At 44.1% G+C, this 20619-nt stretch overlaps 1 protein-coding gene across 1 annotated transcript; it reads right to left on the bottom strand.

The window, feature by feature from the left end:
• Positions 1-470: 470 nt before the first annotated feature.
• Positions 471-13424, bottom strand: COPS8 (COP9 signalosome subunit 8). Its single transcript, XM_068964782.1, has 8 exons — positions 13297-13424; positions 11517-11587; positions 10391-10439; positions 9114-9246; positions 5578-5685; positions 3199-3261; positions 2203-2250; positions 471-1525 (listed from the first exon to the last, which is right to left on the bottom strand). The coding sequence occupies exons 1-8, from the start codon at positions 13372-13374 to the stop codon at positions 1446-1448; spliced, it is 630 nt and encodes a 209-aa protein (XP_068820883.1). The 5' UTR covers positions 13375-13424; the 3' UTR covers positions 471-1445.
• Between the last annotated feature and the right edge of the window lie 7195 nt (positions 13425-20619).

Below are 20619 nucleotides of genomic sequence, written 5' to 3'. Positions count from 1 at the left end.
GCCAGTGCTTCAGGTATTACCTTCCTTCTTCATCCTCTCTTGTCTTTGGCATCCAGTCACTGCCTGGTCTCTCTCTCTGCTCTGCAGCCATGTACCAAGCACTCTTTCTGGTAGGCTACCTTTTCTCTAAGTGCCTCAATCTGAATGGTTTCTGTTACCCTCCAGCTGCAGTTTTACCAACAGTTTACTCTAGTTTATACTAAAGGCACCTCGCTACTCCTAGTCTTTCATGATCACTGAAGCCCAGAACAGCAAAACCTGAATTTAAAAGGTATTTAAAGTAACCATTAACATTTAACATTAACATGTAAATGTTAACAGTAGCTGAAATAGCCAGTAAAGTATAGTTTAAATGAGTGAAAACATGAGTCATGTCACTACCACTATATAGGTCATTTCTATTTAATTAAGAAATTTGTACTTTAATAGAGACAATGGCAAACTAGAACGCATCCGCAGGAAGACAGGATAGTGAAACCTCTAGAAACTACCTTCAGTAAAACAGCTGAAGAATTCAATTAAATATTTATTGAACAAATGCAGAATAAATGAACTAGGGGGTGAATTTAACCTGAAGATACAATACACAACTTCAAATGTTCAGAGGGCTGTCACACAAAAAAATGAAAGACTTGTTCAGTATTTCTCCCACGGGCAGAACTTGACCCAAAAGATAAACATAAGCAACCGATAGGCTGCAGACCAGTTGTACAAAGTGTATCACGTAATAGCTTCTTTCCCCAACAATGCATTCCACACTGACGTCTCCCTTCTTCTGAAAGCAAATATTACCACTTCATACTTCTCCCAAATGTCTTAAATAAGTCTCACTTTCGTGGCAAGCCCTCCACCACCAGCAATGGATGTACTCACACTCTCAGAAAAAAATCTAAAGCAAACTGGTTTACCAGGGAAATGGTCTTGTTCCTCAGCTCGGTCTCAGCATTTTGTATTTGTGATTCTCAGGTGGGCAGAGGAAAAGAGCATGGTCTCCAAAGAGGGTGTGAATTACTATCCCCAGCAATGCAGACACTGCCTCTGGGGTGTCCTCCTCACACCCCAATGCACCATGGCAACTACCAACCTATGGTAAAGGTGGGAGGGAACGCGCTGTGCGCTGCGGCAGAAAGAACACTTGACAACCACTGTTCTACAAGAAGCAGGAGGGCTGTATTTTACAAGTCACTAGGAAATATAAACTGCATAATACTGATGGACTCCAAATTGTCAAACATTAAAAAATGAGAAATGTTTCAACAACCACTCAGCATGTTTTAAGGACAAAATATATATAATATACTTGATATTATATATGTATTCTATCACATACTCAGTAAAGTATGACAAGGTGATTCATCCATCCAATAACATTGAAAATAAAAATTTTACATTTCTCTACTTGTCAGTATTCAGGCTTCTGAAGGTGGATCTTGAACTCAGAATGGTCAGTTTTCGAGGAAAGCCACATAATCGGTGAGTCTGGCTAACTGTTGCTCGTTGGGGATGGGTGGAACAGGGGCAGGCTCTGCACGTTAGAGAGAAAGACAGTCAGACACCAGGGTCACAAAGCCATGGTCCTGCCACTGACACCCTCCAATGCCTTTTACTTATCAAGAAGGAAACTTTCTTAGATTTACCTTGATCTTGGACATTTTAAAAAAACAAGCCAAGAAGCCTCAACTTCTATGAGTAGTTTTCCCAAACTGGGAATAAAGGCATGTTTGGTTCTGTTGTTACTGAAGTTTCCATGTGAAGGTTAGGAACACTTTAACAGGCAACACCTCTCCCAAGAGAACACAGCTCTTCTTAGAAAGACCCCTCCCCATATGACATTAATTTAATAATCACTCAGTGCTTACCACACAGAATATTAAATTGTCAGTGAACAGAAAACCCACAGAGGATCCCTTTTCAAAAAGCTTAGTTCTCACACGTCGGCCTGGAGCCAAGTCTGAGTCAGGGCTGGAGAGGGGCTCCATCAGGCCTGCCTGACATGACACCAGGGAGGGGCCCACTGCCTCGAGGGAAGCTATAGAGGGGACCCCCCACCGTGCATCCTTGTGACTAGATGGAGTACTATAAATACCATGTTAGGATTTAACCTCTTTGTCTACAACATGAGAGCTAACAAAAACAAATAATACAAAAACAAAAGAGAAAAGTAATGAAATACTTTTTAAATGGACATATGAACATACATACCTGATAAGGGAATAAACCTGTTAAAGGAAACATCCAGGGCCCCTGCAACTGAACAAAACACACAGCCCGGTTACAGAAGCCTTGTCCAAAGCCTTCACACAGAACAGGGCATTTCTAATGCAGTGGCATCCCAGCCATTCACTTCTCAGAGAAACAGCAATCACGCTCTACCTGATCACACTGGTCTCTTTACTCCAACAGCGTTCTCTCACCACCTAGATCGGCTGGGCCCTCGTCTGACCCCTCTGCTGCACCCTCAAAGGGCTGAGCACACGGTAGCTTGTGTACTTCCCTACCGTGGAGTCAACAACATCTGAACAACAGGAATTCAGAGCAGGTGGAACTCTGGGAGGGAGCCGATCTGAGTGTTTACGGAGATGGGCATGGAGCCCAGTTCTAAAGCCACGGCAGAAAAGGACATTCCTGGTAAGCAGCAAGGAAAGTGGCTCATTTCAGAGAGGAAGGCTCAGGGACTAGGAATTCAGATGGAGACGAGGACAGGCCAAATTCTTAAGGCCTGGATAGGCCAGATAACTTAATTTTGTGAAAGTTAAAGCCACTCAAAGTCTTGTTTAGGAGAAGAGTCTACATGTTTACAGCATGAGGAGAAAAGAGGAATTTCTGAGTATCTTAAGTATCATTTTAAAAGGCAGCAGTTTAGGTATTAGAAATAAGCAGTGAGAAATGGCCCAACAAATAAAAGGATGAGAGATTATTAATGCTTAGTAAAAATTAAGTTGTAATCAGGATTATGGAAACATATACATACGGGTTTTTAATGAACAAAATACATTTTAAAAAATTAAAGTAAAACCAGATAATCTTTAAGATCCTTTCTACCGTAAGGGTCCATCACCTTCTATCTGTATCAAACATGAGTTACTTTCATGCTGTTGGCATGGTAGAATTTTGTATCAAATTATTCATAGGCAACACCTGAAAACCTGCAGTGGTCTCAGAGTTCAGGCTGCACGGTGGACGAGCAGCTCCACCTACCTGGCTTCTTGGGCATGACCATCCTTGTGGTAGAGTCGGCTTGCCAGCCTTGTTCAAGGATACCTAAATCATGTATTTAACACAGAAATGTATTTTAAAAACAGAAACTCTACTTACAAGATCCACAATATATCATTGATGTTACCTGTATGGGAGGTCCAACGTGGGTAGATGAACCTGTAACGTGTATTTTCAATACAGAGGTATCCTAGAGACAGCATTCTCATGGGAACTTATTTGGGAAATACCTTTCTGAAACATCCATGAAAGCCTCATTTTATTCTATCAGGCTGACATAATCACTAAAAAGTGATCAGTTTTCTATAATATATGTATTATGGTATTAACCAGATCGAACTATTAAAAAGAGACATAAGGAAGACGTCTACAGTACTCTTTCTAATCCTGACATCAGGAATAACAAAGATGACAGTGAGGATAAAAACAGCACAGAGACACCCCAGAGAGGCCGGTCAGCAGGTACTGCGCTGGGCGCTCCTACAGGGGTCACGTTATGCAACCACCCAATAGCTCTGTGAAGCTCATCGTAACTGCACAGATGCGGAAAACGAAGCTCAGAGAATCCCAGGAACGTGTCTTAGGTTGCACAGCTAGCATGGAGAAGTGGACCAGGATCACAGACAGACAGTTGTTAAGTATGGACTTTGGGATATATTATTTATTATGGATTAATTTTAATATATTTTAATCTATAATCAATAAATTATGGATTAATTTCAAAAGAAGAGTCAAAATACATGTCTGTATGCGTAAGTAACAGTATGATTTACTCCAAGGACATTCATTAACCAGCCATTTATGCATCTGTAACTGTGGGAGGCCTCAGAAATTCATGATATGTGGTGCTCAATGGAGACATTTCGACTGGAGAACCCAAAATGTCCAACACCAAACAGTGCTGCAAGACACCTGCAGTATTAATATTCCAGAGCAATCTGTCCAGGGAGGGTAGACCGGTCAGGACCTGAGAAATGAAAATGCTGAAGCACATCTGGAAACCAGTGGGTGAGAATGGGGTGCAGACACCTCTAGGTTACTGGTAAGAAATGGTGAAGAAAAACTGGGCTGAAAGGCATACGAGGAAGAGATTGCCTTCATCAGGGAAGGGTGAAACAAGGGTTTCTACAGGTCCAGATCCATTAAAACTTACTTTCTTAAAATAATAAACAAACCCCACCTCCACGTTGATTTTCAAAGGAAAATATATAAAGACGTTAACGGAGTTTAAGCTTAGAATTATGAATATAATGTTACCTACCCAGCGTATTTAAGAGCATATGACGTGCGCACCCTGAATTTTCCTCCATGTCGCACACATTCTCTACCACCTGTAAAAGCTATGATGTAACCGGGGGCTCAGAGGTGGGAATGTCACCAAACACTTGAGTCGACACCTCCATCCGCTGCCTCTTTCCTCCAATGACCTACTGTTCTCACCACCTTCCTTTCCCCTCCCTCCACTAGTCAACAGCAGCTCTAATTTTTCCTTCCTGGACATCAACTTGGAGGGCTCAGCACTATTTAGTAGAGTAGAAGTTTATCAAAGGTATTAGAGATAAAAGTAGAAAATATTCAGGGGTCAGACCCTGGGTGCCGTGATAAGAAGTAACTACCCAAACAGTGAGGAGGTTCAGTAAGGAAAGAGTTATTAATACTAACACATGCAACAAGGGTTTATCTCAAAGATAAAGTCAAATTTTAATCTCATAGAAATCGCAATGCATTCCTTCACAAAGCTCCTGTTTTAAGACATCTTTATTGGTGCCTATCTTTGGTAAAAAGCACTTTAAAGGTAAACACAAACCCAGTATTTCTTATTCACATTCAGAAGTCCAAAAAATTCTATGAATCAAAAAATTTTCTTTAACTCATGTGTTGGCAAACCTGATGCAGACCCCAAAGTCTATGTACAGCCTCCTCTCACACCAACTGCGGGGACACACGTGCTCTGCGGGAACCATGGGTGGGCTTGGTCACCAGGTGCTGGCTGCCTGGGGCTGTGTGGTGTACGCCTCCTATCACCTTTCTAAAGAACTCACACAACCTAAATTCCGAAACGTGTCCTGTCCCAATGGCTTCAGATAAGGGCTTGTGGACCTATGATTTACGTTCCATTTTCTTTGAAAGCAGAAAGTGAAAGTGAAGTCGCTCAGTCGTGTCCAACTCTTTGCGACCCCATGGACACCAGGCTCCTCCGTCCATGGGATTTTCTAGGCAAGAGTACTGGAGTGGGTTGCCATTTCCTTCTCCAGGGAACTTCCCGACCCAGGGATGGAACTCAGGTCTCCCACATCGTAGACAGACACTTTCCATCTGAGCCACCAGGAAGTCTGAAAGCAGAAAGTAGGCCTCAAGTACCTTTCACAGCCTCCTCCACAGGAAGTCCAACAAAGGCTGCGAAATCGTCAGCGATGATCGAGGTGTAGGCTTGGGAGACCAGGGCGAAGGCTCGTCTCCGGGTTGCATCTGTCGTGGGAGTGAAGGTTTGGCAGACAGTGAACCAAAAGAGCTGCCAGTTTTGAAACACACAATTAAACTACATCACAGCCCTTCTCCAAATTTGGTAAGAAAAACCAGATCAACCTAAAGATTTCTGCATTTACAGGCACAGCTATAGGCACCAAAGATGTAAGAAGGGCTCAAATATTGCTCAATCAACACTAAATCATTCAATTGTGTCCAACTCTGTTCGACCCCATGGACCGTAGCCCACCAGGCTCCTCTGTCCATGGGATTCTCCAGGCAAGAATACTGGAGTGGGTTGCCATGCCCTCCTCCAGGGGATCTTCCAGACCCAGAGATGAAACCTATGTTCCCTGCAGCTCCTGCACTGGCAGGTGGGTTCTTCACCACTGAGCCACCAAAGAAAGAACGTGAAAGTGAGAGCAGCTCAGTCGTGTCCGACTCTGCGACCCCACAGACTATACAGTCCATGGGATTCTCCAGGCCAGAATACTGGAGAGTGTGGCCTTTCCCTTCTCCAGGGGATCTTTCTAACCCAGAGATCGAACCCAGGTCTCCCACACTGCAGGTGGATTCTTTACCAGCTGAGCCATAAGGGAAGCTGAACCACCAAGGAACATGCATTTCTTACACTTTCTCTGAATGAAAAACATCTCAGGTTAAAAAAACAAACTCAGGTGACAATAAAAATTACAAAGATGGAAAAAAAATTACTACAGATAGGACTCCAACTCTAAGAAAACTTCATTTGTATTTGGGATGTATATTTCAAAATTTCTCTTTATTCCACTTACAAACATTGGACTGACTAGAACAGAAATTACCTTCTCCCAGGATCAGTGGTCCTTTCTCAGCAGGGTTTCTGACACAGGACCACACCTGGGAGCTGCTAAACAAACCTGATAACCAGAGCCCCCTTCCTAACTTTCAAGTCTGCTCTGAACTCTTGACTTGACATCATTCAAGTGCAAATCCCAAAGTGGAGCCCTGAGCCCCACAGGAAGGGGTTGTAAACAACTCCAGCAACAAAACTTCCCTAGAGACCACACATGGGCTCCCCCAGGCTTAAATTTCCACATTAAGTAATTCAGGAATGAAGCACGTGACTTCGACATGCTTAGGAATTATGGAGTTTACCTTCCACATTTAATAGGCAAGTGTTACCATACAAGATAGCCCTGAACATAAGAAAACCCGCCCCCACTCCTGGGACCCTGTTACAGCCACACCAACCCCCGCAGACACCCTCTGCTTCAAAGCGGCCCGCTGGTTCTGCTTGCACTGCTCACCGTTGTGCTTCTCAGGCACTTTGTAGGGCGCTGTGCTTACATCTCTATGTGGTCTGAACCACCCTCCTCTCCTCTCTTCCTGGGTCTATTTATAAACCCTCCATGCTGGGCACTGGAGCTCACTGCCATCTGCGCCCTTCTCTGACCTCACAGCATCACTTACTTACTTAACAGGCAATCTTTTACCACCCTCAGTGTGCACTGCACCCCTCCCCACCCCGTCATCCCGACTTCTCTACAGGAGGGCTTTCACATCCTTTTATACCCCAAGGGGCCCGGCACCGCTAAGGAAGGGTGCGCTGCACACAGGCTTGTGGAAGGTCTCACGGGAACCCAAGTGGGCAAGACCCCAGCCTTTGGGCTCTCCTCTTCCTTAGACATCGCTGAGAGTCAACCCTGTTGCTTCCTTTCTCCCTGAGCCTAACTGCCTCCCAGCTTTCACGGAGCCATTATTTACTTCTCTTCCAATTCCTTCCTTCATTCCTACCCACTTTCAGCAAATGACCTTAAAGTAGACTTCTAACACAGCTAAGAGATAAAGAAGCTTTTATCTATTGAAAGCTACAGACATTCAACAGAGAAGAACCCAGAGCAACAATGAAAGAGGAAAATACAAGTGTACAGCAAAAGCTACATTCATTTGATAAGCCTCCCATATTTTAGAAACATTTACTTTCAAGTTCAAGTACTCTGGTCAGATTTTCAGAGTTGAAAAAGGGACCAGAACAAGAAAAGACTGTGAATGAAAGAGAAAATAGTGGAGAGAAGAGAAACATCCCGGGGAAGGCAGAGCGGAAGGACAAGGCAGCAGGCGTAAAGGCCACGCGAACCACAGCATCAGTCAGGGGCTGAGACCCTCAGGCTGCTTTTAACTCCTCAGCACAAATGAACCTGACATCTGCATCCTGACCGGGCACCAGTCACCTCAACGAGATGTGCAGCCTCAGGAAGGCATGCATCAGAATGACAAGCAGGAAGGTGGATAAGCTGAGCTGGCACCTAGTGTCGCTGGCAGTTTTTCATGGGACAAAGTCTCAGGGAGACCTTGAGAGATCGCTTATTCTGTTGCTCAACTAATATGTCAGCATGCCTATGATCTACCAGGAACTGCCGATGCCAGTGCTAGAGACAGAGCGGAAGGTAAGGCAGCTGCCCTTTGCAACCCACCTCTGCCCTTAAACCCCATGGAGGCTGGCCACCCAGACCTTGGCACCTGGGCTCGCGTACTGGGTGAACGTGGGTCCGCGGGGCAGGGAATGTACTTCCTCAACCGCCTCCCTGTCTTGCTCTGGATCTGAATTTCTCAGGTCGTACACAATGACGCCAAGGTTGTTTTCTGTGCAAATATCCAAAGTCACCCCTACTGTGCCAGGGCGGCCTGTTCTCCTATTTGTCACGCACACTGTTCTGCTTTACCAGGCCAAGAATGAGGTACACTTCAGAGGCAATCTTTGCCTTCTGCTCCCCTGAAAAGTTGACATCCCTTGCCAGAGTGATGAGCAGTATTCAAGAATTCCTGCTCACTGACCCTCCAGAGCAGGAAAGTAGATAATGAAGGCAGGAATTAACCAGAGACACAAGGCAACAATACGAAGTAACAGTGTAACACATAAAAGAGCGGAAGCAGACACTGGGGGTGGGAGAATGGAGAGAGAGAGGCAGGGGAGAGTTCTGGCACGCTATGCTGCATTAGACTGGTAATTAAAAAAAAAAGGGGGGGGGAGTTAAAAAAAGTTTATCTATGTCCTGAATTGATTAGTCATAAATCCAGAAGTGGAAGAAAGTCCATGAAAGGCTGAGGTTCACAGAGTCCATAGGAGTCTCTACTTTCAAATATGTGGGGTTTAAGTCTTATTCCCTTGAACTTACTGGAATATTACAAAATTTCATTTAAGTAGCAAAAATCATCTCTTACTTACTGATAAGCAACTTCAGTCTAGAGTTAAATTAAGAGGCAGCAAGGCCCTCAACTGCTGATACAAACTCAAGTGACATGAAATCAAAGCACAATTTTAGCAAATTTAAAAAAGAATTCTGAAAACTTCCCCAATTCACCGAGCAGAGAATATCTATTTTTCAAACACACTGAGTTACTCCAACACTTAAAGTCTAGTCTAATTTCTTATCCACAGAGGACACTACCTCTGAGAGCCTCCATGATTGGCTGGACGGCCTCAGACCACTGATGAGCGTTGATGGTGCTGTAGATCCCGGGGAAGTCCCTCTGCCAGATCCGCTGGCCAACTGACCAGATCCCCCCAAGTTCAGAGTTTGCCTGCAAGAAAGATTACTGCCTTTGAGGACACTCATTCTGCACATATACCAACAACTGAAGCTTAAAACATAATGCAGCATTTAACAGCTGTAACTGCTTCAGCCCAATCACTTTCAAAAAGGTTTTTAAATGCTGTGATTACTACTATAGAATTTATTGGCATGTTTTATACGGATTTTTATTAAAAAATTAAGGCACAAGAAAGTAGTCCAAAAATATTTCACATCATTTAGGAATTAGTTATATGAAACACTTTTTTTAAACAGATGTTTTATTTACATTTCATATATATAATATATAGACCTAACATTATATATACATGTACATAAAATACACATACCTAAGGGCAAAAGTAATAGCAAAATGGCTAATAATATAGACTCTCAATCTAAGATGTCATAAAATGTGGCAGAAGGATAGCATTTCCAGTAATAACACTGAAGCTATGCATATAATTTATATCTTTAAGTCAATGGCACTGGAGGAACATTCCAAACTTACTTAATAGAATGTGGAGGAAAAACAGTATAAATACTGATCTGGTCTGTTGCTGAATATCAATAATGAATAAAGGGATTTAGGTAAATTCTTGTTAATGTTTTGTGAATGTACAAGAAACTCACTTCACATTTATGTGAGACACAGTGGATCATCAGAAATCATAAACTTACTTCTTTCCATCTTGGAAGAAACTATTAAGTGAGTTCATCTACTCTCTCATGAAAAACAAGAAATCTAAAATCCTAGTTACCAAAAAAAATCTTAATGCTCTGAATAACTATTATTGTTAGGGTGTTCTTGTAAATTATATTACTTGCAAAATAAATAACATTTAGAAAACTGCACAAATCAGTTGAAAAGAAAATAATAAAACAACTCAAACTTCTATCTAAACTAACTCAGTTGTTTGTCAGGTAAAGTGACACTTATGAAGTATGTTAGGAAACCTAATCAGAAAGAGTTGAGCACAGATTTGTACTCCACCCAAGGGAAATTAAGATTAGCAGAATCTAGATCTATTCTTTAAATTTAAAGGCAGTTTAATAACTTTCGTGAATCACATGAGAAAGAAAACAGAAACTTTGCTTTTTAAGTGAATGGCATCACTATATTGAAGCAGTAAGATATTCTGAGGAATACTTACAGATTTTATAGCAGGTGGTATTCTTTTCCAAAGATATCTTGCATTGTTCCTAATTTACATCCCCCCCAAGAAAGAACAAGCAATTTTTAAAAATCACCTCAGTAACTATTTAGAATTTTAGATCCCATTGCAAACACACAGAAGTATACTTTAAAATTCTCTATATAATACAAAATGAAATTTAGTTTTACATGAATTTGTCCAGGGAAAGTAAGAGTGGTTTTCCAGATAAGACATGAAATATTTTTATCAAACTAACATCCTGCTGTTTTTAGTAAACTTTTTAATAATACAGATCTTAAATTGAGGCAACAATGTAAAGACTTAAATAGAACTGTCTAAACCATTCATATATAAAATAAACAAATTCATACACTTTCAAAGTCGTAGCATTCCTAACAATACGCATGGTACACAACGCTTTTCTCCTTATCATGACCCCTCCTCCTACGAGTGAGCATACAGGCACCAAAATTTCAAGGCAGCTTTTTCTTTTTTTAAAGAGTCTGGAAGCTTGAATGACGAGAAGCATATGACGAAAGCATTATAACACAGGAAAGGTAATTTGTATGCTACATGAGTAATGAAAACCTCAGTTTAGTTTAAAAGGTACAAAAGGAAAAGGTTTAGAAGAATTTAAAGCAAAATTTAACAGTAACCGTCAGTGGGATGCAGCACTGCAAGGGGCTCTTTTTGCACAATTATACTCTCCCACTTTCCTCCAATGAACATGAATTAGGGATAATTAGAAAACAAAGCCTTTCAAGAAGTGTTATACATTGACAACAAATTCCTTTTGGCTTTCTCAACTTTCCCTTTTAGTTTCTCTGTGTCTACTGATTACATGGGAAGGTTTTATAACCAGAGGAAAAAAAAGATCAACAGATTTAAAGGAATTTATTGACACTGCAGTTTCTCATAATAAATTGGAATGTTTCTTAGAAGGCATATATAAAACAGGTGTATTTTAAAGCAACTCAGCCTAATCATAATTTCTTAAGTCATGATTCAATATACGAAATAAGCAGCACAGCTCCTTGGACCTACGTTCCAGTGATACGACTTCAACGTAAGAATAGTTTCCTGAGGAAGATGCTTCTCTTAGCTTTAGGTAGAAGGTACTTACATGTCATTATGGAGCAGATACAAAGCTAGAAGCTGACCATACACTGGGGGTGTAGCAATTCCTCCTGGAGCCTATAAGGCCAAAAAAACCAGAGAGAAATAAACCTCATTTATTCTTTTATATTTTAGAAAGTATTTTCTTAACTCACCTAAAGTGAAGTTGCTCAGTCGTGCCCGTCTCTTTGTGACCCCATGGACAGTAGCCTGCACCAAGCTCCTCCATCCGTGGGATTTTCCAGGCAAGCGTACTGGAGTGGGTTGCCATTGCCTTCTCCAGGGAATCTTTCTGACCCAGGGATCGAACCCAGGTCTCCCTCATTGTAGACAGACACTTCACCGTAGAGTAAGCATATTTTATAGCAGTTGTTATTATGGATGGAGAAAGAGTGTAGGGAAGCATCATACACCAAAACCCAGAGGATTATATTTAGCTCTTTGATCAGCTGCGATTCCTCTGTCTGGGCCTCTGTGTATTCACACACACAAGAATATTTAAACGCTATCCCTTTCCCAATTTTCAAATTCTTACTCTGTTGTACTACTATAAGAAATGTCTCCAACAGATTCCTAAAGCAATATGATTAATCCTGCCCACTATACCAAATACACTGAATATCTAAGTAAACACATAATAAAGAGACAAACATCAGCTGAGTTACAAAAACATTCTTCTCCTCACTCAATTTCAGTTCATTCAGGAGACATCTATAAAGTGTCTACCGGAGAGCTGCTGCTTCTGGCAGCTGTCTCCTTTGGTTAATTAACTTTTTATATCAACACTATAAATGCCATTAAGTGCCTTTCTACGAAAAAAATCTTGTTACTTTAGTAGCTGCATGATACAATGTGACCTGTTCTTCTAAAGACAAGGGGCTTCCCTGGTGGCTCAGGCTAGTAAAGAATCTGCCTGCAATGGGGGAGAACGACCCGGGTTCGATCCCTGGGTGGGGAAGATCCCCTAGAGGGGGGCATGACAACCCACTCCAGTATTCTTCCCCAGAGAATTCCATGGGCAGAGGAGCCTGTGGACTCCTGGGGTCGCAAAAAGAGTCGGACACGACTGAGGGACACACACACAAGAGTTGGACAAGACTAACCGACACACAGACACACAGGCAAAAGAGTAGGACACAACTGAGCCACACACACACACAACACAAAAGACTCGGATATGACTGAGTGACACACACAACACACACACGAGTCGGACACGACTGAGCAACACACAAAGATATCACACACACTCGCGCACACACGAGTCGGACACGACTGAACGACACACACAAGTCGGACGCGACTGAGAGACACACACACACCACACACACGCAAGAGTCGGACACGACTGGGCGACACACACACGACAAACAGCAAGCTTCCGTGCTAACGTGAGGCTAAGGGCTTTCTGAATCAAGCAAAGGTTACAGCGGTCACACCTCCGTCTGTGCCCGTGCCTGCACTACAGTCTTAATAAGCCCCATTTCTGCACGTCTCCCCACAGCGCAGAGGAAAGGCGTTTAGTCCAGCAGAGAAGCGTACGGAGGGTGTGAGGGGCAAAGACGCACAGTGGTTCCGGGCTCACTAGCTGAACACACACAGCGAAAAGCTCCGGCGAGTCTGGGGGGACCAGGCCCGGCCCGGGCGCTCAGCCCAGCCCTCCGAGATTCTCACGCCAGCTCCTGCGCCCTCCCGGCTCCGGCCCCGAGCCCCGCGGGCCCCAGGCCCCGTTACCCTGGAGACCGAGGCCGCCCGAGGCCTCGCGACCCCGCCAGGCGGCCGGCTACCTCGAGCTCCTGGTTCTCGCACTGATCCAGCAACTTTCTGAAACTAAAAGAACTTTCCGCCATCACCGCCACTGGCATTTTCCCAGTCGGTTCCCCGTCGCGCCTCCTCAGCAGAACCGGGTCCCCCTCTGTCCCTAGGGGCGTCGCGCCTGCGATGACGTAAAAGCCGAGGGCGCCGCCGAGCGCCCCTGCGCAAGCGCCTCGTTGGTTCCGCTGCGTCATCAGACGTCGCTGCGACGGGGGCGGGGTCGTCGCCGCTCTGACCGCCCCTCTCGGTGCCCTGGAGGACTGACCGGGCTTCTGGGAAGCTGCTGTCCCAGCACATGGCAAAGGCTGGGCGGGAGGAGCTCCGTGAATAGTTGCGTACTTTTGCTATGGTTTTTCCAGTGGTCGTGTATGGATGTGAGAGTTGGACTGTAAAGAAAGCTGAGCGCCGAAGAATTGATGCTTTTCAACTGTGGTGTTGGAGAAGACTCTTGAGAGTCCCTTGAGCTGCAAGGAGATCCAACCAGTCCATCCTAAAAGGAAATCAGTTCTGAATATTCATTGGCAGGACTGATGCTGAAGCTGAAACTCCATTACTTTGGCCACCTGATGAGAAGAACTGAGTCACTGGAAAAGACCCTGGTGCTGGGAAAGATCAAAGGCAGGAGGAGAAGGGGACGACAGAGGATTGGTTGGTTGGGTGGCATCCCTGACTCCATGGACATGAGTCTGAGTAAACGCCGGGAGTTGGTGATGGACAGGGAAGCCTGGCATGCTGCAGTCGGGGTCGCAGAGTCGGACATGACTGAGCTGAACTGAACTGAAGACTTCAAAGTCTTTACTTTGAGACCTTGCAAATTTAAAGGTTTAAAACTAGCTTTGGTTCCGCCTACACCTGCTCCTTCAGCAGCCCTCCCACAGGAGGGAAGGCGCTGTAGTTCTCCCCGCAGGGCTCCCCTCCTGAACGCCCCCACGTTTTTGCCTCCAGGTGGAGCTTCTCTGGCTTGGAACTTCGAACACTAACGTGCAATATTTGTAGACTACCAGTCGCGCTGCCCTCCCCACCCGGCCACTGCAGCCGAAATGAGATTTTCAGAAACACGATCAGATCTTGTTATTCTTCTGAAAATGATAAAAATAACAGCAAATCCCTAAACTCCAGTGTTTGATGTTGCTTGCGTTGGCTTTAAAAATAGCCACAACTTAAAAAGTTGAAAGTTGTGTTTTCAAGTAGCCCTAAGAGAACAGCTCTAAAGAGCAGGGCAGGGAGGAGTCAGGTTATACAGAAGTCTTAAAACAAAGGGTAGGTGGTCTGAACATCAAAAGATGCAGTTCAATTCAGTTCAGTCATGTTCGACTCTTTGCGACCCCATGGACTGCAACACGCCAGGCTTCCCTGTCTATCATCAACTCCTAGAGCCTGCTCAAACTCATGTCCATTGAGTCAGTGATGCCATCCAACCATTGCATCCTCTCTCACCTCCTTCTCCTCCTGCCCTCAATGTTTCCCAGCATCAGGGTCTTTTCAAATGAGTCAGTTCTTCACATCAGGTGGCCAAAGTATTGGAGCTTCAGTTTCAGCATCAGTCCTTCCAATGAATATTCAGGACTGATTTCCTTTAGGATTGACTGGTTTTGTCTCCCTGCAGTCCAAGGGACTCTCAAGAGTCTTCTCCAACACCACAGTTCAAAAGTATCAATTCTTTGGTGCTCTCCTTTCTTTATGGTCCAAGTCTCATATCCATACATGACTACTGGAAAAACCATAGCTTTAGATAGATGGTCATTTGTCAGTAACGTCTCTGCTGTTTAACATGCTGTCTGGGTTGGTCATAGCTTTTCTTCCAAGGAGCAAGCATCTTTTAATTTCATGGCTATAATCACCACCTGCAGTGATTTTGAAGCCCAGGGAAATAAAGTCTCCCACTATTTCCACTGTTTTCCCATCTATTTCCATGAAGTGATGAGGCTGCATGTCATGATCTTAGTTTTTTGAGTGCTGGGTTTCAAGTCAACTTTTTCACTCTCCTCTTTCACTTTCATCAAGAGGCTCTTCAGTTCCTCTTTGCTTTCTGCCGAAAGGGTGCTATCACCTGCATATCTGAGGTTATTGATATTTCTCCCAGCAATCGATTCCAGCTTGTGCTTCATCCAGCCTGGCATTTTGAATGATGTACTCTGAAAGAAAGTTAAATAAGCAAGGTGACAATATACAACCTTGACATACTCCTTTCTCAATTTGGAACCAATCCATCGTTCCATATCCAGTTCTAACTGTTCATTCTTGACCTTCATACATATTTCCCAGGAGGCAGGTAAGGTGGTCTGGTATTCCCATCTCTTGAAGAATTTTCCACAGTTTGTTGTGATCCACACAGTCAAAAGCTTTGGTGTAGTCAATAAAGCAGAAGTAGATGTTTTTCTGGAGTTCTCTTGTTTTTTCTAAGATCCAACAGATGTTGGCAATTTGATCTCCGGTTCCTCTGCCTTTTCTAAATCCAACTTGAACATCTAGAAGTTCATGGTTCATGTACTGTTGAAGCCTCACTTGAAGAATTTTGAGCATTACTTTGTAGGTGTGTGAGATAAGTGTAATTGTGCACTAGTCTGAACATTCTTTGGCATTGCCCTCCTTTGGGATTGGAATGAAAACTGACCTTTTCCAGTCCTATGGCCACTGCTGAGTTTCCCGAATTTGCTGGCCTATTGAGTGCAGCGCTTTCACAGCATCATCTTTTAGGACTTGAAATAGCTAGCTGGAATTGCATCACCTCTACTAGCTTTGTTCATAGTGATGCTTTCTAAGGCCCACTTGACTTTGAATTCCAAGATGTCTGACACTAGGTGAGTGATCACACCATCGTGGTTATCTGGGTCATGAAGATCTTTTTTGTACAGTTCTTCTGTGTATTCTTGCCACCTCTTCTTAACATCTTCTGCTTCTTTTAGGTCCATATCGTTTCTGTCCTTTCTTGTGCCCACCTTTGCATGAAATATTCCCTTGGTGTCTCTAATTTTCTTGATGAGATCTCTAGACTTTTCTGTTCTGTTGTTTTCCTCTATTTCTTTGCATGGATCACTGAGGAAGGCTTTCTTATCATTGTTTAGAGAGAGCCAGATGTCTTGAGTCAAGGAACTTAGTGCTGTTCTGTGTACAGGAAGATGAAGAGTCTGGGCCTGCTGAAGTCATTCCTTCACATGCACCTGAGCTCTCTGGGCCCGTATTCCTGTGTGTTTCACCTTCTGAGTTCCTCAGTGCTCACTGTAGGTAGTGGCTGCAATCTGATGGCTGCTGGATGGGCAGGTATTGTTCTCCTTCCTGGGTGCCCTCAGGGCTCAGAAATTCACATTTGGAGGGCTGGAATCCCTGGAGACTGACATCCTTGTTGACTGATATGGCAGGAAGTACTCCATTTCTCACCTGGCAGGGTTTCAAAATCTAATTCCTGGATGCCTTCTGACTTGCTTTGACCATCTTTGTCCTCCTTAGTTTTCTGCACAGTACCTATCACTGTGCGAGCTCAGGCCTGTATGACTCTGTACAACCCCATGGACTGCAGCCCACCAGGCTCCACCGTCCAAGGGATTCTCCAGGCAAGAATACTGGAGTGGGTTGCCATTTCCTCCTCCAGGGGATCTTCCTGGACTAGGGAGTGAACCCATGTCTTTTGCATCCCCTGCATTGGCAGGTGGATTCTTTACCGCTGAGCCAAGGAAGCCCTACTTGTTGCTAGTGAAGTTACATTGCGCCTTATTCAGTTACACCTCTGTTTTGCTGCCCTCGGCTAAACCACCAGGGAAGTGGCTTCCATTTGTCTTTTGCTGCAGTGTCGGCTACACTATTTGTGGTCCCAGAGCAAACTGAGAACACTGGTTCCTTGTTACAGAAACGGGAAAGTACCATTCAAACCAATAGAATCTTTATAAAACTTTTCGCTTTATTCACCATGTCTTAAATTTTCAGAGCATTTTAAAACCTGCTAAGTAAAGAAAAAGTTACAAATTATTAGGATGAATTTTACCATCCAGTTTTATAGTATATGAAGCCAGCTGTATTTTACTTAATTGTTTATTGAAGTATAGTTGATTTACAATGTTGTGTTAGTTTCCGGTGTGTGGCAAAGTGATTCAGTTGTATATATGTGTCTGTGTGTTCCTCGTCATTAACGTTTTCCATTTTTCCATATTCATTTCCATTATGGTTTGTTACTGAACATTGTTGTTGTTCAGTCCCTAAGCTGTGTGCAACTCTTTGTGACTCCATGAACCACAGCACACCAGGCTTCCCTGTCCATCACCAGCTCCTAGAGCTTACTCAAACTCATGTCCATTGACCTGGTGCTGCTACCCAACCACCTCATCCTGTCGCCCACTTCCCCTCCTGCCTTCAGTCTTTCCCAGCTTCAGGGACTTTTCCAACGAGTCAGCTCTTCCCATCAGGTGGCCAAAGGATTGGAGCTTCAGCTTCAGCATCAGTCCTCCCAGTGACTATTCAGGGTTGATTTCCTTTAGGATGGACTGGCTGGATCTCCTTGCTGTCCAGTCACTCTCAAGAGTTTTATCCAGCAGCACAATAAAAAACCACCAATTCTTCAGTGCTCAGTCTTCTTTATGGTCCAACTCTCACATCCATACATGACCACTGGAAAAACCATAGCTTTGACTAGATTGACCTTTGTTGGCAAAGTGATGTCTCTGCTTTTTATTACAGGATATTGACAATAATCCCTGTGCTATACAGTAGGATCTTGTTGTTTATCCAATGTATATATAATAGCTTGCACCTGCTAATCCAAATTCCCAATCCGTCCATTGCAAAGTCAGCTTTAAATGCAAATAAAACTGCATTAGACTCATTTGTGGAATCACAGAAATAAAAAGTCACATTTTGTATTTGGTGGCTCGTATATGTATATGTATTTTGTCCTTATCAGAACCGAGGACATGCTTCACAAAACAAGCTTCACAGATTTTACTGCAGTTTTTTCAGAAGCCCTACTAGTACCCCCCCTTTAGGCTTAGTGATGTGTAAGGAAGGACTGAAAGCGGAAGGGGCCTGGGTTGCCTCACCTCTCCACTCACTGTTCTGTTACTGTTTTCAGTGGCATCGTACGAGGAAGTAACACGAGTAAGAAAGGATATGATCCAGGCCCTTGTTGTCCGTGTTTCTTAGGATGCCACTCTCTACACTATACGTGTGAAGCCAGTTCAGGTTCTAAGGGAAAAGGTGGCCTTCCGGGGCTGTCAGCACCCAGAGTGCTCAACTGTAGACACAACACACTTGCCTTGTGCTTACATTGGGTCTTGCTGAATTCCCACTACTGAGGGTCCACTGGAAATTCCATATCCGTAGACTTATTTTAAGCACTCTTTGGAGTGGTGGAGAACAAACACATTGAAATATATCTCTGTGCTCATGTTTCCATTGTCCCTGTGAATCTCATTTACCAAACACAAGCTGGAAGATAGGATTCTAAGGATTCCAAGACAGTGATGGCTTCACTGATTACTTTTGCAGAATCAACACTGTTTCCACGTGGAAATGATTGTGTTTAGTAAGGAGAAGGTGATGGCACCGAACTCCAGTACTCCTGCCTGGAAAATCCCATGGACAGAGGAACCTGGTGGGCTGCAGTCCATGGGGTTTCGAAGAGTTGGACACGGCTGAGCAACTTCACTTTCACTTTTCGCTTTTCATGCATTGGAGAAGGAAATGGAAACCCACTCCAGTGTTCTTGCCTGGAGAATCCCAGGGATGGGGGAGCCTGGTGGGCTGCCATCTATGGGGTCACACAGAGTCGGACATGACTGAAGTGACTTAGCAGCAGCAACAGCAGCAGTAAGGCTTTGGATGGAATAGAAAGATAAAAAATGACTACAAAAGCCCCTCACAGAATTTCCAACCTTGAATAGGAAAAAAGTATCAAATAGCTGGTGTAACTAGAGTTTCTTGAAGGAATAAAGCAACAAAATTTCATTAACCATGCAAAAAGAGAAGGAGGAGAGATGATTCTGAGGTCATTCGTTAAAGTCTGAGGAGCAGGATTTTCAATTTTCAACATGTGATAATGGCTCCCAACCTATTTCTGGCTGAAAAAAAGAAGAGTCAGTGGGAAAACAGCTAGTTCAGAATTCCAACATCTCAGCCGGTTCCAGAAATTCGATCACTTAAAGGAAAAAAAAAAAACTACGATTTTAAAGCTTTGGCAGGGACTTTGTGTTGCTAAAAGATGAAGACAACACATGATTTTTTGATGGACAGGAAATGGCAATGAAGCTTTGGCAATACTGTTACTGGTTAGAGGTGGAGTTTGGGGTGTCTTTCACAGGACATGTACAGGGATTTAGGAACTGGAGGCTGGGAGCTACAGAGGGGAGGAAGAGAGTCTTGGGAGAGGAAGAGAGAGCTGTGGGTATGGGGTGAATGGAATAACTGGGGCCTAAGATGAGACTTGATCTTCACCCAGAGAACTCTAAACGGCAGTGAAGGGCTGACTGATTTCCAGGGCTGCGCTGGCTGGAACTCAGGTTCAAATTGTTCCTGATGATTCTGCACCGTCATCTTTTTACCCTTAAACTCTGAATGATAGGAGGAATGAAAAGGGTATGATAAAGGGCAGAGTGGTAATGACTGCAGTAATTCCAGTCGGAAGGACTCAGAAGAGATACAAAGACGTTGCCAAAGCAAGGCACTAGGGAAGGAACCAGCAGAAGGAAGCACCTCTCCCTGGGGATGCTGCCTCTAGGGATGCGGGAGGCTGTCCAGGAAGGATGGGTCAGCATGCTGAAGGGAAGTGTGGGCCCCCAAGGCTGGAGGATGGAGGTCTCACACTGTTCCCCCTGGCTTAGCCCCTTGTGCAAGCCACCCCTTCTCTACCAAGTCTCCTCAGAGGAGACGCTCCGTCACTGACAGGGGGTTGGAAAGGTTAGGGTGGCTAATTCAGAATCTCAACGTTTCATCTGGTTCCTAAGGAATCCCCTAGAAAAAACTAGAATTGATAACTGGGTTCAGCAAGATTGCAGGATAGATCAATATACAAAATCAGGTGTGTTTCTATACAGTACTCATGAACAAACTGAAATGAAGAAAACAACTTCGGGGCTTCCCTAGTGGCTCAGTGGTAAAGAATCTACCGACCAATGCAGGAGACATAGGTTAGGTCCCTGGTCCGGGAAGATCCCACAGATCCCATGTGCTGCAGGATAACTTAGCCTGTGTGCCACACCTATTGAAACCCGTGCTCTGCAACGAGAAGCTGCTGCAGTGAGAAGCCTGTGTACTGCAACTAGAGGATACCCCCACTCACCACAGGTCGAGAAAGCCCAAGCACAGCAACC

This window comes from Capricornis sumatraensis, chromosome 2 (genome assembly GCF_032405125.1).
Source record: "Capricornis sumatraensis isolate serow.1 chromosome 2, serow.2, whole genome shotgun sequence".
In the NCBI taxonomy this organism is placed as follows: Eukaryota; Metazoa; Chordata; class Mammalia; order Artiodactyla; family Bovidae; genus Capricornis; species Capricornis sumatraensis.
The sequence above is the reverse complement of the archived record's forward strand: the minus strand, read 5'-3'. Positions and strand labels throughout refer to the sequence as shown.